This window comes from Onychomys torridus, chromosome 16, assembly GCF_903995425.1.
Source record: "Onychomys torridus chromosome 16, mOncTor1.1, whole genome shotgun sequence".
In the NCBI taxonomy this organism is placed as follows: domain Eukaryota; kingdom Metazoa; phylum Chordata; class Mammalia; order Rodentia; family Cricetidae; genus Onychomys; species Onychomys torridus.
In genome coordinates this window covers 37,296,998-37,310,051 of record NC_050458.1, presented here as the reverse complement: position 1 = coordinate 37,310,051, position 13,054 = coordinate 37,296,998, and the positions used below count along the sequence as shown (strand labels likewise).

The 13,054-nt window shown below is 46.4% G+C and overlaps 1 protein-coding gene across 2 annotated transcripts in view; it reads left to right on the top strand.

Annotated features, from left to right (window-relative positions):
- Col22a1 (collagen type XXII alpha 1 chain) overlaps positions 1 to 13,054 on the top strand; it is a 231,373-nt gene that overhangs the window by 100,077 nt on the left and 118,242 nt on the right. For both annotated transcript variants that reach the window (XM_036209012.1, XM_036209013.1), the window contains exons 23-27: positions 4,972 to 5,025; positions 5,664 to 5,717; positions 8,060 to 8,113; positions 9,657 to 9,710; positions 12,608 to 12,652. In XM_036209012.1, the coding sequence (XP_036064905.1) occupies positions 4,972 to 5,025; positions 5,664 to 5,717; positions 8,060 to 8,113; positions 9,657 to 9,710; positions 12,608 to 12,652 (261 nt within the window). The remainder of the gene's footprint in view (positions 1 to 4,971; positions 5,026 to 5,663; positions 5,718 to 8,059; positions 8,114 to 9,656; positions 9,711 to 12,607; positions 12,653 to 13,054) is intronic.

Genomic DNA, 13,054 nt, shown 5'->3' with positions numbered 1-13,054 from the left:
TTTCTCTTAAAAGTGTCCCAGCTGCACATGGATGGAATTAACTTGATTGCTGTATTAATTCATGCAGGCAATTTTCATGTGCCTTCTAATTCTCTCCTACTTCCTAAGTGTACCACAGTTGGAACTACTGTGGTAGAAGTAATTATTTGCTATTTCTTTATTAATAATAATTAGATTAATTGGCTATTTATGTGTCATCATTGTATCTACTAATTACATCAGATAGCTGTTTAGTCACTGTATAGGGATTAAATGTTGCTTCATTAATAATTAGTGAACTGATTAGTTAATTAATATGGAAAGTAATTGCTTTGTTGTTTTCATTAATGATAATACAAACAGGCATGCATTTTGTCAACATTTATATCTATTGGCTAATGTGTTGCTTGTTAATAGTCTGATTAATTTGGCTGGATGTTTTCATTAATGTTTAAAAGAAAAAATATCACACACACACACACACACACACACACACACACACACACACACACGAGTCCACAGATAATGATGTATAACCCTTATGCTGTATTTTGGGAGATAAAGGTTCTGAAGGTGAAGTCCATTGAGGTAGCACGAGGCCATCTAGTATTTTATCTAGGGTATCCAAAGCCCTAGACATCTTATCTTTTTGTTTTGCAGCGATGTGGAACTGTGCATGTCAAGCAGGCACTAAACTACCAAGCTATCTCCCCAGGTTCAAGCTTTAAATTTTCACACAAATTCCAGCCTGCTTTTTCTCTTGGCCCAGAGAAGATGAGTTTCTTGACTGCAGCGTCTAGGGAAGCTGCAGACATGGAAGGGTCTTGCATCTCAGCCTCCATCTTCTGTTAGCCACATTCCTTTCTCAGGACACTCACACCTTCAATGTAACAAAGGGAAAAGATGGTGGAACATCCTGGTTTCTAAAGGTATTTCTTTTGAGAGGGCAAGTAGGGAGAATAAGGGGCTTCCTTGCCCTCTGAGAACCCATATGTCAGTTAGGTAGCCATGGGGAAAAAAAAAGAAATACAACGGGAGGCTGAGTAGAAAGAGGATCCAGAGGCAAGACAGCTGTTCATGCAAATCTACTGTCACCTGTAAACATCTCTACTGTCGGAAGACAGTGAAGGCCAGCAGAACACGTCCCTGGGGCAGGCTGAATGCTGCTTTGCATTGCCTCATACCACCCCTCTCCACCCCCGAACTAGACTTGCAAGATGCTCTATGTAAATTGAAATGGATGCTGGAGGCTGTGTGATGCCTCCTGGGAACAGTTTCCAAGCTTTCTAACAACTGTTTCCAGCTGCTTTCAGCCTCTTTCTTCCTCCGCACGGCTGTTGCAGTGGTGGGTTTAATTCACAAGGATGTCCCTAGTTTTTCTGTGCTTACAGCCTCAAACCTTTGCAAAGTCCCTACTGTGTGCATGGCAGAGTGCATGGCAGGGTGCTGAAGGTTTGGACCCAGAGTTCCCAAAGATGTATTTCTACCCTAGATTCTCCTTCAGCCACAGAATGAGGCTACAAGAAGGGCATGAGGCTGGATTCTTTAGCAGGACTTTGGCAGGCCAGACTGGAGTATAGCGCTGGGAAGTGCTTTGGACCATAGTGCTTTGCTCTCTTCCCACACCAGTTCTGTGGACTCCAGTTGATTTAACTCCCCCTTTGCAGCTTGGGTTGGAAAGGTCTGCCTCACTTGATTAGGGTGGTGGCTAAAACAAGGTAGAGCAGGTGTTCAAAATCTGGACTGTGTAAATGCCAAATGGGGTGCTCCGCTCCGGCGGTTGCAGGCTTCTGCCTTCTTTCCTCTGTCTACCATGCATCTTGTGCCTCCTCTCTGTTCTGTTAATGCATACAGCGACAGGGATGGGGCTAGACTGGAGGTGGCTCTATATAGAGTTGGTTGTGTGGTGAAATGATGCTGTACCAGAGGCATCAGGACCACTTGGCATCACACCTGTCCCTGACCTTCAGCACCTGATCCTAAATGGGAGTCAAAACGGGGAGCTCTTGTGCCTATGTGTATGACCTCTAGTTCGGGAGGCTCTGAATCCCTTCAGGAGGCTTATACCTCTCTTCCCCCTGGAGAAGATAGCTGTGTGACGTGTAGCAAGGTCCTTTAACTCTCTGGGCTTATTTCTTTGTTGTCAAACACTAAAGGTTTCATTTTGACTAGGGAGTCACCAGAGATCATCAGCTCTGGAATGCTGGGAGCCAGAGCACCACCAACAGCAGCAGGGATGTTTGCAGAAAGGAGCCGGGGAGGGGAAGGAGGGCAGAGGAGTAGCCTCCATGGGCTGGCCAGGAGGCCCGATTGCTGAGGGAAGTGTTTTAGAAGGCACAAAATATTTCAGAGCCATATGCATGGCCAGATATGTAAGGAGGGAAGAAAGAAATGTACCCATGGCCAGCTGAATACTGTCTGTCTAAGTAAGCCCTCTGTTAAGCTCTGTTGTTGGATGCTGGGAGGCCAGTGTGAACCTCCGCAGTGATGGTGCATGTGCGTTCATGGGCCTGATAGTTTCTGCAGGTCCTTTCATTTGCAGAGAGGGGAACAGAGTTGATCAAGAGCAACTCATGGCACGGTGCTCTGGACTGGATGATGGGGTGCGGTGGGCAGCCACCCTGGATGCTTTCCCTCACCAGCCCTTGTCCTACCAGGACAGCTTAGTTCCTGCTGAAGGCACTTCCTAGCTTGCTGTGGAAATGACAGCTACCTTTCCAGTTGCCCTGACTCAATACAAACATCTCAGACAGCACAAATGCTGCCCCAACGCCCTGTTTGGTCAATGCTTTTGTGTACGCTCGTTTGACTCACGGGAGCCACCCAGAGTCTGTAAATGGAACAGTTCGTGACTCTGACCAATATGCCATTCTTTGGCTTTTGTCGCCCTCCAGAGGCCATGTTGTATTATTGTTCTCTGGATGCAAACGGCCCCTTAAAAGTATTCTTTTCAGGTGACATTTTCATTTTCTGAGTGCCTGCTCCTTGTCAGGACCTGGGTTAGTTTCTCTGTGAGATGCAGAGGAAACAAGAATATATGATGCCTGAGGATCCGAAGGTTAAGACTAGAAGTTACCCTGACCTTGGCCACAGAGGAGACCCAGGCAACAGGAGCTATCTCAGAAGAGAGGGGCTTATGAAGAGGAGAGGTGGAGAGGACACATCCAGAGAGGGGCTCATCCAGAGTGTGACCTAGGCAAGTGCATGACTTAGTGCGTGCATGCATGCATGCGTGCGTGGCTGTAAATACTTCTGGAAGAATACAAAATGCCAGGCCAAAAAAGCAAGGACATGCTGCCACCAGAACCCAGAACAGGAGCCCCTGCAGAGTGTTCGTCTGCCATGTGCCTAAATGTTCTGAGGAAAGCAGTCCCTTGGCAGGACTATCATGAACCTACAGATAATCATAATGATCCCACTCCCTCTCACGGCCCCATCATTCCATAATGACCACTAGCCCCTGACTTGTGACCCAGCACATGTCTCTGCCCTTGGTGACCTCCATATGCCATCTGAAAATCTAAAAATATATGTGGCTAACATATGTCTTTTTAGATGCACCCCCCCCCCCCCCAGTTACTCCTAAGGTAAAATCTCAGCTCTTTGCACTGGCATCTCAAAGTCTGCTGTGGGAACACCCTGTCCTCTTATGGAGCTGTTGGCCATTGTACAAAGCCAACTACAATGCACATCCCTACTCCTGGCCAGACTGGTCTTCATGGAGTAGGGGTGTGCAGGGGAGAGGTCTAGATGAACCCAGGAAATCAGCAGACGATGGCCAAAGACTTACAGTCTGCTCTGTGGTGCTGACACTGACATCAGCTCTGGGATGTGTTTGGTGACTTAAGAGTACTCTGGGAGAGTCTTATGTATGTGTATATATAGATATATAGTCTCCTTAAATGTTCCAATAATTTAACCGTACAGCGTACTAGGTCATAAATCTGGTTTCTTCTAGTTTGTTTTCTTATTGTTGTGATAATACACTGTCCAAAAATAAGGTGTAGAGGAAAGGGTTTATTGTCTTATGTGTTATAGTCCATCATTGAGCGAAGCCAGTGAGGCGGAATCTCAAGGCAGAAACTGAAGCTAAGTCCATGGAGCTGCTTACTGGCTTGTTTTTCACTGATTTGCTCAGCTATCTTTCATACATAGCCCAGGCTCACCTGCTATATATATGTGACATTGCTCACAGTGGGTTGGGCCTCCCTCACATCAATCAGCCATCAAGATAATGTCCCCACAGACCAGCCTGAGGGAGGCAGTTCTTCAGTTGATGTTCCCTCTTCCCAGATAACCCTTGTTTGTGCTAAATTGCCCCAAACTAACCAGTGTACATTTAGTTGGTTCTTTTTACTCTTTTGTGGGCCAGCCACCCAGCTCCCAAATAAATACATGGAGACTTATTCTTACTTACAAATGCCTGGCCTTAGCTTGGCTTGTTTCTAGCTAGGTTTTCTAACTTAAATGAACCTGTTTCACTTCTTCTATGTTTTGCCTCTGGGCTTTTTACCTTTCTTTATTCCCTGTGTTTTTCTTCCCTTCTTACTCCGTGGCTGTGTGGCTGAGTGGCCGGCCCTTAGTGTCCTCCTCTCCTCTTCCATTTCTTGCTCCTCCCTCTTCTCTCTGCCTGGCAGCTCTACCCATTTCTCTCTCCTGCCGAGCTTTTAGCCATTCAAGGTGTTTTAGACAGGCCAAGTAACACAGCTTCACAGATGCAACAAATGCAGTGTAAAAGAATGCAGCACATCTTTGCATCAATAAACTAATGTCCCACCATACATACACATAGGACATTTATTAGTAATTTGCAAATTTTGCTTCACATTTTCCCCTTTATCATTGTTTTCTTTCTGCTTGACATTTGGCGAGGCTGATGAAACTGAAGTCCTCCCACACTGCCACACCACCTACCCTTTTCTTTCTCAAACAGCAGTTTGTCCCAGGTAGTTTCTCTTTGTACTTTTATAACCACACCCTCTCTCTATACAGGGCCCACCTGGACCACCCGGTGTTCCAGGGCTCTCTGGACCTGGAGGCCCCCCGGTAAGCCTGGCTTGACTTTCTCTCAAAAAAGACCTTGGATAGCATTTTCAAGGGCAGGGAAAGGCCCTTTTCTGCCCAAGTCCAGGATAAAGCCACAGACAGGAAGACCCTGGACGCAGATGCCTCTCAGGCTTATGGATCGTGTTGATAAGTGACATACAAGCCAACCTAACATGTGATACTTCCCTTTGACATGGCATAGGGGGTATCTTATGCTGGTCCGCTATTCAAGTGTACATAGCTGTTTGTGGTCTGACCTCAGAAAACAGAATACCAAGGGAAGTATTTGTTAACATCCTTCACTCTCATCCTTTAAGAACCAGCTGGGAAACTGTCCCCATAGCAGGTACTGGGCAAAGTAGATCCTGCAGTGGGCAGAGGGATCTGAGTCCTGACAAGCATTTGGCCATGGGTGGACAGGACAGTAATTTCAGCTGCAGAACAGACAAGCTGTGAAGTCACTCACCAATTGTGAATATAGGACAATTCTGTGGTTACAGTGGCTGGCAGGGAGGGTGGTAGACACCCTGAGGTACTCTCTTTAGGGCCAGTGAGGCCCGATCCTGTGTCAGGGATGACATCGAGACAAGACTCTAGTCTCAAATAGACCAACAGTTTTTTTATATTTTCCCTTTCAGGGTTTACCCGGAGAGCTGGGCTTCCCAGGAAAACCTGGGCCCTCTGGTCACATGGTGAGTTGTTTTATCTCATCTTCTGCCTGCCCCCTTACATTGTCCCATGTCAGGAATAGGCAGACATTTGTCCCTAACTCTGAGATTCTCTCTCTCCTAGAGCTGGTGACACCCTCTTCCTTTAGCATGGAGCATGAGACCAGCACAGGCTGGTTCTCCTGTCTCTCCTGCTGTCTCCTGGGACTGCCTCCCACCAGCCCTGGCTACCCTTGTTCTTGTTTCCAAAGACATATCCACAAGTCCCTCCACTAAGATGTAGCAACTTGTTCTTAAGGGCTACCCAAAAGGGTCACTACCCCATCCTTATATTTCCTGACCATGTTTCCCACTTATACAGGAAAAGACCCTGGCATTTTTAAGAGCCTTCTAGTTTCTTCTAAGCCCTAGGAAATCAGCTGGCTTTAATGTTACAGGAAAGCTATGCAGCGAAATCATACCTTGATACTTGGGTGCAAGATACTTTAGACCCACCAGTGGAGTGGCTTAAGAACAGTCTCTCTCCCCAAATCTAGGTACTGCACTGACCCAGTGCCCTAAAACCCGAGGAGCCTACTCTGAGGGATTTATTTACCACAAGCTCCTTGTGGTGTTGCTGGGTAAAAAGGCCAGGGCTTGGAGGGAGACTCTGGATGCTGCAGAATATGCAGCACACAGCAGCTCTCTCTATTCTATGTGGGTCACAGAGCCCTTTGTGGACATAGCTATAAGACAAGGGAGATAGGCCCAGAGGTGGATGCCACCCCAGCAACTGAAACTCTGCTCTCCCAAAGGCATCAGCCACCAAGCCAGTGTGAATGGATGAGTGTGATTTCATGCTCAGGTGAATGAATGTGACCTGCAGGGACACCTGGTTAATGCACAGGTCCTTAAGAGACATTACTTAAGCACATTCAACTGCAGTGTCACCAGAGAGGATACAAGGGGCAGTGAGTTGATTTGAAAGTGTGCTTATCAGTCTGGGCACGATGGCATTTGTTTGTAATTCCAGGACTGGAGCGGTTGAGACAGCAGAGTCACCGAGTTCTAAGTTATTCTGAGCAATATAGCTAGACTCTAACGTGAATAGAACAGAAAACAAAGTGTTCAAATGGGCATGGACCATCAGAAGAGGGAAGGGACTGTGGGGACAGCATTTTTAGAAAAGATATTATGGTTTTATCAAGATGAGGCTGTGGCTGAGCTCTGGCTTTGGACTTTTATCTTTCTGGTTCATTGTCGTGATTCCATTGCTGTTAGTGACCCCTTCTCCTGTAGCCATGATGCTCTGCAGACCTACTCTGGGGGGGGTACTTTTCTTTTGCTAACTGCCACCTTCCAAAGCTGGGGACACACAGATAGAGGATTCTTTAATTAGATGGCAGAAAATTTTTATTTAGAAGAGCAAGTAGAACCATTTTTTAAAAGCCATGATAATTTAAGGTAGACATGTAGTGCATACTTATAATTCCAGCATGCAGTAGTCTGAGACAGGGTTACTCTGAGTTCAAGGCTAGGCTGGACTACATAAAGAGTACCAGGCAAGCTAGGGCTACATAGTGAGATTTTTCTTTTCCCAAAGATCAAAAACAAACAAGAAGTTGACTTAATAGTACTAATAGATACTAAGAAATAACCCTGGAGTGGTCTGTGAGGGAACTCGTTTTCCATCTGTCCTCATGGTGGAGTATATGTACTGAAGATGCATGACCTAAGACTCTGGAAATGAAAACACATCTTTTGGGGTGGGGAGGGGGGGACCTCACAGTTATATCCAGGAGCCTCTGTGACTCCAAAGATGCCACTGCGCCTTGGGATTCCTTGTCTCCTCATCTGCCCCCACAGCTGGGATAGCATCTTATGGTTAGGGGGAGTAAACACCTTGAATCAGAAGATACAGCATGAAACTCCTCAGCTAGAATGCCAGCCAGAATGGAGGCTACCATGATAGAGGCTTGGGATTGGCTTCTTTGAGGGAAGATCTTGGTCGGAAGAAAGAGACATAAAACCAAGAAATTCAGGACCAGAGTGCAGGATCAGTGTGGATGGTGCTGCCTTGTCCCCGGGGACCTCTTAGAAACCAAGATTAGGAATAGAATCTTTTCCTTCCACCTCACTTATCTGCATGTATAGTAATGAGGCAGGGTGTGGACCAGAGGGTAGTACCTGTGTAGTTCTGGCAAAATATGGGGAAAGCCTAGCTGGCAGATGTGGGTGCTTCTTGAGAAAAGAGACAGCTGGAGAGTGGGTGGGGCCTTGCACCCCAGTCTAGCTGCAGAGTCACCTCCTGGTTTTAAGCAATCCCCCACAAGTCTTCCCTAAACCATCCTTTGTTTTCATGTGGTTTCTTTCCTCCTTTGCTCCAGGGACCACCTGGGAAGGATGGGCTGGATGGACCACCAGGCCTGCCTGGCTCCAAGGTAGGTACTCACAGGGTGGCATGAGTTTGAGAATAAAAAAACCAAAGAGCAAAGGAGATTCCTGGTAGTTGAGCTCTGAAATGAATTGCTCACCTGCGCTTTGGACCAAGGCTGAGTTGAAATGGCTGGGTTTACAGGGTCAGATGTAACAGGGCAACCCAGGAAGGATCTGAAAGTATTAAAGTCAATCTGGAGAGAAATCAGTCATGGGAGACTTCAGTTTTTATACAAGTCTTCAGTGGGGATCATTCCAACAGACCTTTGGCGGGCAGAGTCAAGATTAGATTCTAGGAAGTAGGAAATCAAATCTATACTTTAAATTTATCACTTCAAGTGAATGATCTTTCATTTTTTAAAAAGAATATAAACATCTATGTGAATGAGTGTTTTGTCTGCATGTGCGCCTATGTACCATGTGTGTGGGGTGCCTCATGGGTCAGAAGAGGGTGTTGGTCCCTGGTCTCCTGGAACTGGAGCTATGGGCTGCCACATGGGTTCTGGGAACCTACCGAGGAGGTCCTCTGCCAGAGCAACAAGTGCTCTTTGCCACAGAGCCGCTCCTCCAGGCCCCCAAACAAACAAACTTTATTTTAAAATTGTAACTGTATGTCTGGTCAGTTGTGCCTGTCCACTGCCCTTGAGGGGAAGCTGTAGAAGAAAATTTTTACTCTTTTGGTGAAGTTCATTGAAATAGACTCAGATTTGTTTTCATAACAAGATGTAGAGTAAGTGTGGATATGGACACATTTGCTGTCATTTAGTTGCTTATCTTTGTTGGACAGAGTAATGGTTTCAGAAAGTCATTTTTATTCAGGTGTACCTGGTCAAAGGGTCAGTCCCCCCCCTCCTCCTCATTCCTCCCATCCCTTCCTCCAGCCTGTCTGCTTTCTTCCCATATCCACACCCATGATTTGATGTGTCTAGAAAATCTAGGAACCACAAATGAGAGAAAACAACTTTTTCTTTCTTAATCTGGCCTATTTTATTTAATACGGTGGTCTGACGTTACATCTGTTTTTCAGCAATGGCATAATTTCATTTTTCTTTATGGCTGAATAAAGTTGACACACACACACACACACACACACACACACATACATCTTTTCACATTTTCCTGTTTCCATTCATCTGGTGACAAGCATCTCGGCTTGTCATAACAATTCCGTAATTTAACTATTGTGAATGGTACAGTATCTTCTCTGTAATATGTTGATTTAGAATCCCTGGAACACCACCATTTAAGGTCATTTATGTAAATATTTACTCCTCTCCCTGGCTAACCAAGTCCTTCCTATTTTCAAATCAAAGGGTATCATCACTCTTTCTGTAGTCTAAATTTCTCAGAAGGGAAAGAATGCCATTCAGTCTTAACGTTTTAAGTCACAGAGCTGGGGAGTATGGGATACAGAAGGTGCCCTCCATTTAGAGTGCCAGAAAGAACAGAGTTCAAAACCGCCTGTTCCCGACCCATCCACAGCCCGCAGTGGGTGTCTTCAACCACATTAGGTTCCTTTTGTGTTGACTCTGCACTGTCTTTCCACAGGGAGCACCAGGGGACCCTGGGGAGAGCGGCGTGCCTGGAATGCCTGGACCTCGGGTATGACTCTCCCCATTCATGTTATATCTGTGCCTTCAGTTGGGGTTGTGTGACTGTATGGGTAACTTTCCTCATCTGGGTGTGTCACTGGGGCCCTTAATAGAAGTATGAAGATGATTGTAAAAGAGCAAGTTGGCTGGCTTGGCAGATCCATGGGGCTTCATTGTGATCCCCAGTCTGGACACAGCAGAACCAAGGTCACCTCCTGGGGAAAGGTGCTAGGGGATGGAATGGTCCTGCTGGAAAGACTTGCTGCATGGGGGAGACCTCAAGCAATGCTGCAGACCTGGGAAAAAGACATTACATCCACTGACGGGTTTGTCTGGCTAAGGAGTGAGCAAGGAGACAGGCACAGTTACTTCCTCCTTGTCTTCCTTGCGGTATTTCTGTCTGTCTTCTCTTAGTTTTTCCTCCCATGACCTCTGGTGTCTGGGCCCCTCCATAAACACAGTGGCAGAGAAGTCCAGCTGGGGCAGTCTGCAAGTTCTTCACCCACTGGGCTGCCAGCAGATGGGGCAGCATGAGGCTTGGCTAGGGAAGCAGGCTACTTAGCCGGTGATTGGCAGGATACTGCTGTGAAAGTAGACAGTCCAGTGCCTTGGGGCAATGGCTTTCAATCCTTGCTTGAGTTCCTCACTGTGGACTCTCCTGATGGGCTGCAGGATCTTGCTTCCCAAAGCGCTCAGCTCAAAATCCCAGCCCAGTTAGGACTCAGAATAGTTAACACAGAAGAGGGGAGAGCTATACCCTGATGTGCACCTTCACATAATGCCAACGTTTAGTTCTGAGGGACATTGTAGCCAGCCAGACTGTGTTAGGAGAACTGCCCCTCTACCCTCCATCTGCTCCACAGTGTGTGCTGTTTAAACACAGTGGCTGGCTCTCTCCCAGCTCTATAGTGTTCCCTTCCAGCCCACAGTCAGGAACAGAATGGAGGGGTTTAATAATTCAGCCAAGTGGAGTACAGAATGGCCTGGAGTGTACAAATTAGCTGGTACTGACAGGGAGTGAGCCAGGGGAAAGCCTATCAGGTCACCTTGTTGATGGCCACTGATCGAATTCAGTGTGCACTTGAGTGGCATTCAGAGTTTCCAGCCACACTGTGTCGCTTATTCTTCCTCAGCTCCACCCAGGAAGCAGTTCACATGGCAGATGAGTCCATCCCAGCTGAATCCACTGAAAACTTGAGTGGTGGACAATTGGCACAGCTCTGTTTAGGGCAGTTTTTACGAGATGTGCTGTAAATGTGGGGGTATTGATGGGTACTGGAGGATGCATAGAGGATTCCAGAGTGTGCTAACTCCGTATGTTGGATTATTTCATGGAACCAGAGCTCCGGGCTGAGATGCATGTGTACACTAAACACTCATTGGTTTTCCTCATCCCCACTGCCTTCCTGGTCTTCCTTTCTCTCTTCTATATCTCCCTCCTCCTTTTCCACAATCTTTTCTTTGCCTTCCTCTCCGAGAAGCCTTCACTACCAGTTAGTTGCCTTGGCCCAGCTCCAGGAAAAATCTACATCACCAACTGGTTCAATCTTTCATTCATGTGTCTACTCATCAGAAAACCACATTTCCTATGGATATGTATACTGAGGCTTTTATTAAATAGTGTGACAGATAGTAAGCATATATTTTCTTTGAAAGAATTGGTGATTTTTAAGACACATAGTTAGAAACAAACCTGCCATGCCCCTGGTTCTTACAAGGGCCTGCTGACACAGCAGCTGACAGATAGCCTTGGGATGGGACCTTTCTGGTCACTTCTCTCATGTCAGCCTGCCTGCACAATGCTAGTGGGAGATATGTCTCAACCCTTTGGTATGCTGTGACAAACTACTTCAGGCTAGGTGACTTATGACAATAGGAATTTATTGCTCACAGTTCTGGAGGCTGGGAAGTTCAAGGTCCAGGTGTGGGTGGGTAGGTTTGGAGGCTGCCAGACACTTTCTGCTTTGCAGATGATCCTTATATCTGTAGATGCTATGGTGGCACCAGAGGTACAGGATAGAATGGACTCTTACAGGATAGTAGTCTGTTTCAGAAGAGACCAGTGGGTTCACCCAAGCCTTTTTTTTTTTTTTTTTTTTTTTTTTTGTAAAGGCACTAATCCCATTCATGAGGAATCTACCATCATGACTGATCACCTTCCAAAGCTCCCCCCACCCCATAGTAACTCACTGAACAGTATGACTTAACATACATTTTTTTAGGGAGAGAATTCAGACCACAGCAGAAACGTCATGGATGAGAACAGAGTTGACAAGGGACAGGAACTGGTGTGATCTTCTTCAGGGCATGCTTTCTCCTAGAAGCCTGGGTTACTTAACAGACAAAGTCTCCCAGGATGCTCCCCCATTGTAAGACATTTGGGAGAGGGAGAAATTCAACTCTTCCCTGCTTCCGAGCACAGGGGACTTCCTGCTTTTATGAAAAGATTGAACAATAACCAGGATCTCTGAGTCATAGGGACATATTCTGCCCCAGCTTCTCCTTCATTTGTGAGCCAAGAGTGGGGTCTCAGGCTCCCTGATGTGTCCCTGAGACCTGGAGTTGGAGTGGGTCCATGAGTCCTAGGTATGGGCTCCCTGTTGGTTTGAATTGCAAGTGCTTAGGTTCACGAAGAGCAGACACAGTGTGCATGAGCTCTGGACACACCAGGAGTTGTTTGTTTGAAAGGAAGCAAAAGGCAAGATGAGGGAGCTTGGAATGCCTCTCTGTAGAAATAATGAATACTTTGGCTTCATGCCTCAGGTTCTCTGGGACTTAATGTTCCTTTTCAGAGAGCACAGAGTGGTGGCTTGCAGGTACTGTGGTTGTGTGGGCCTAACTGAGGAATGACAACCATGTTTGAAGGTGTGCATAGAAGATGATGGAAGTTTGCTACTCTGTCTACAGGGTGAAGTTGGGGAACGGGGCCTTGCAGGTCTACCCGGTGAGAAGGTTAGTCTGCTCATATTTTTATTTGTTCAACTCATTCTTTTAATTAATGAATCATCATTATACATTGCATCTTAGATAAACATTTTCAACTTTCAAGAAGAATCTTGTCTTTTGAAAGTTCACCACAGTTATTTCATGCCTTCACTTGTTTGATTAGTAGGTTTCAGCGTGGCCTATGCCTCAGTAGGTGTCTTGAGCATTAGAGCCCAGGTAGGAACTGAGAAGATACAAGAACAGTTGAACAGGGTAGTGAGGGAGACATGCCACCCTAAAGAGGGGGCCAGGGATGTCATGAAGGATGGTGAAGGAAGGGCTGACATTGTGGCTGAATCCTAAAAGGATGGAGAAGTCAGATACCCAGAGAGGTAGGACGATGGTTCCTGAGAGAAGAAATGACCCAAG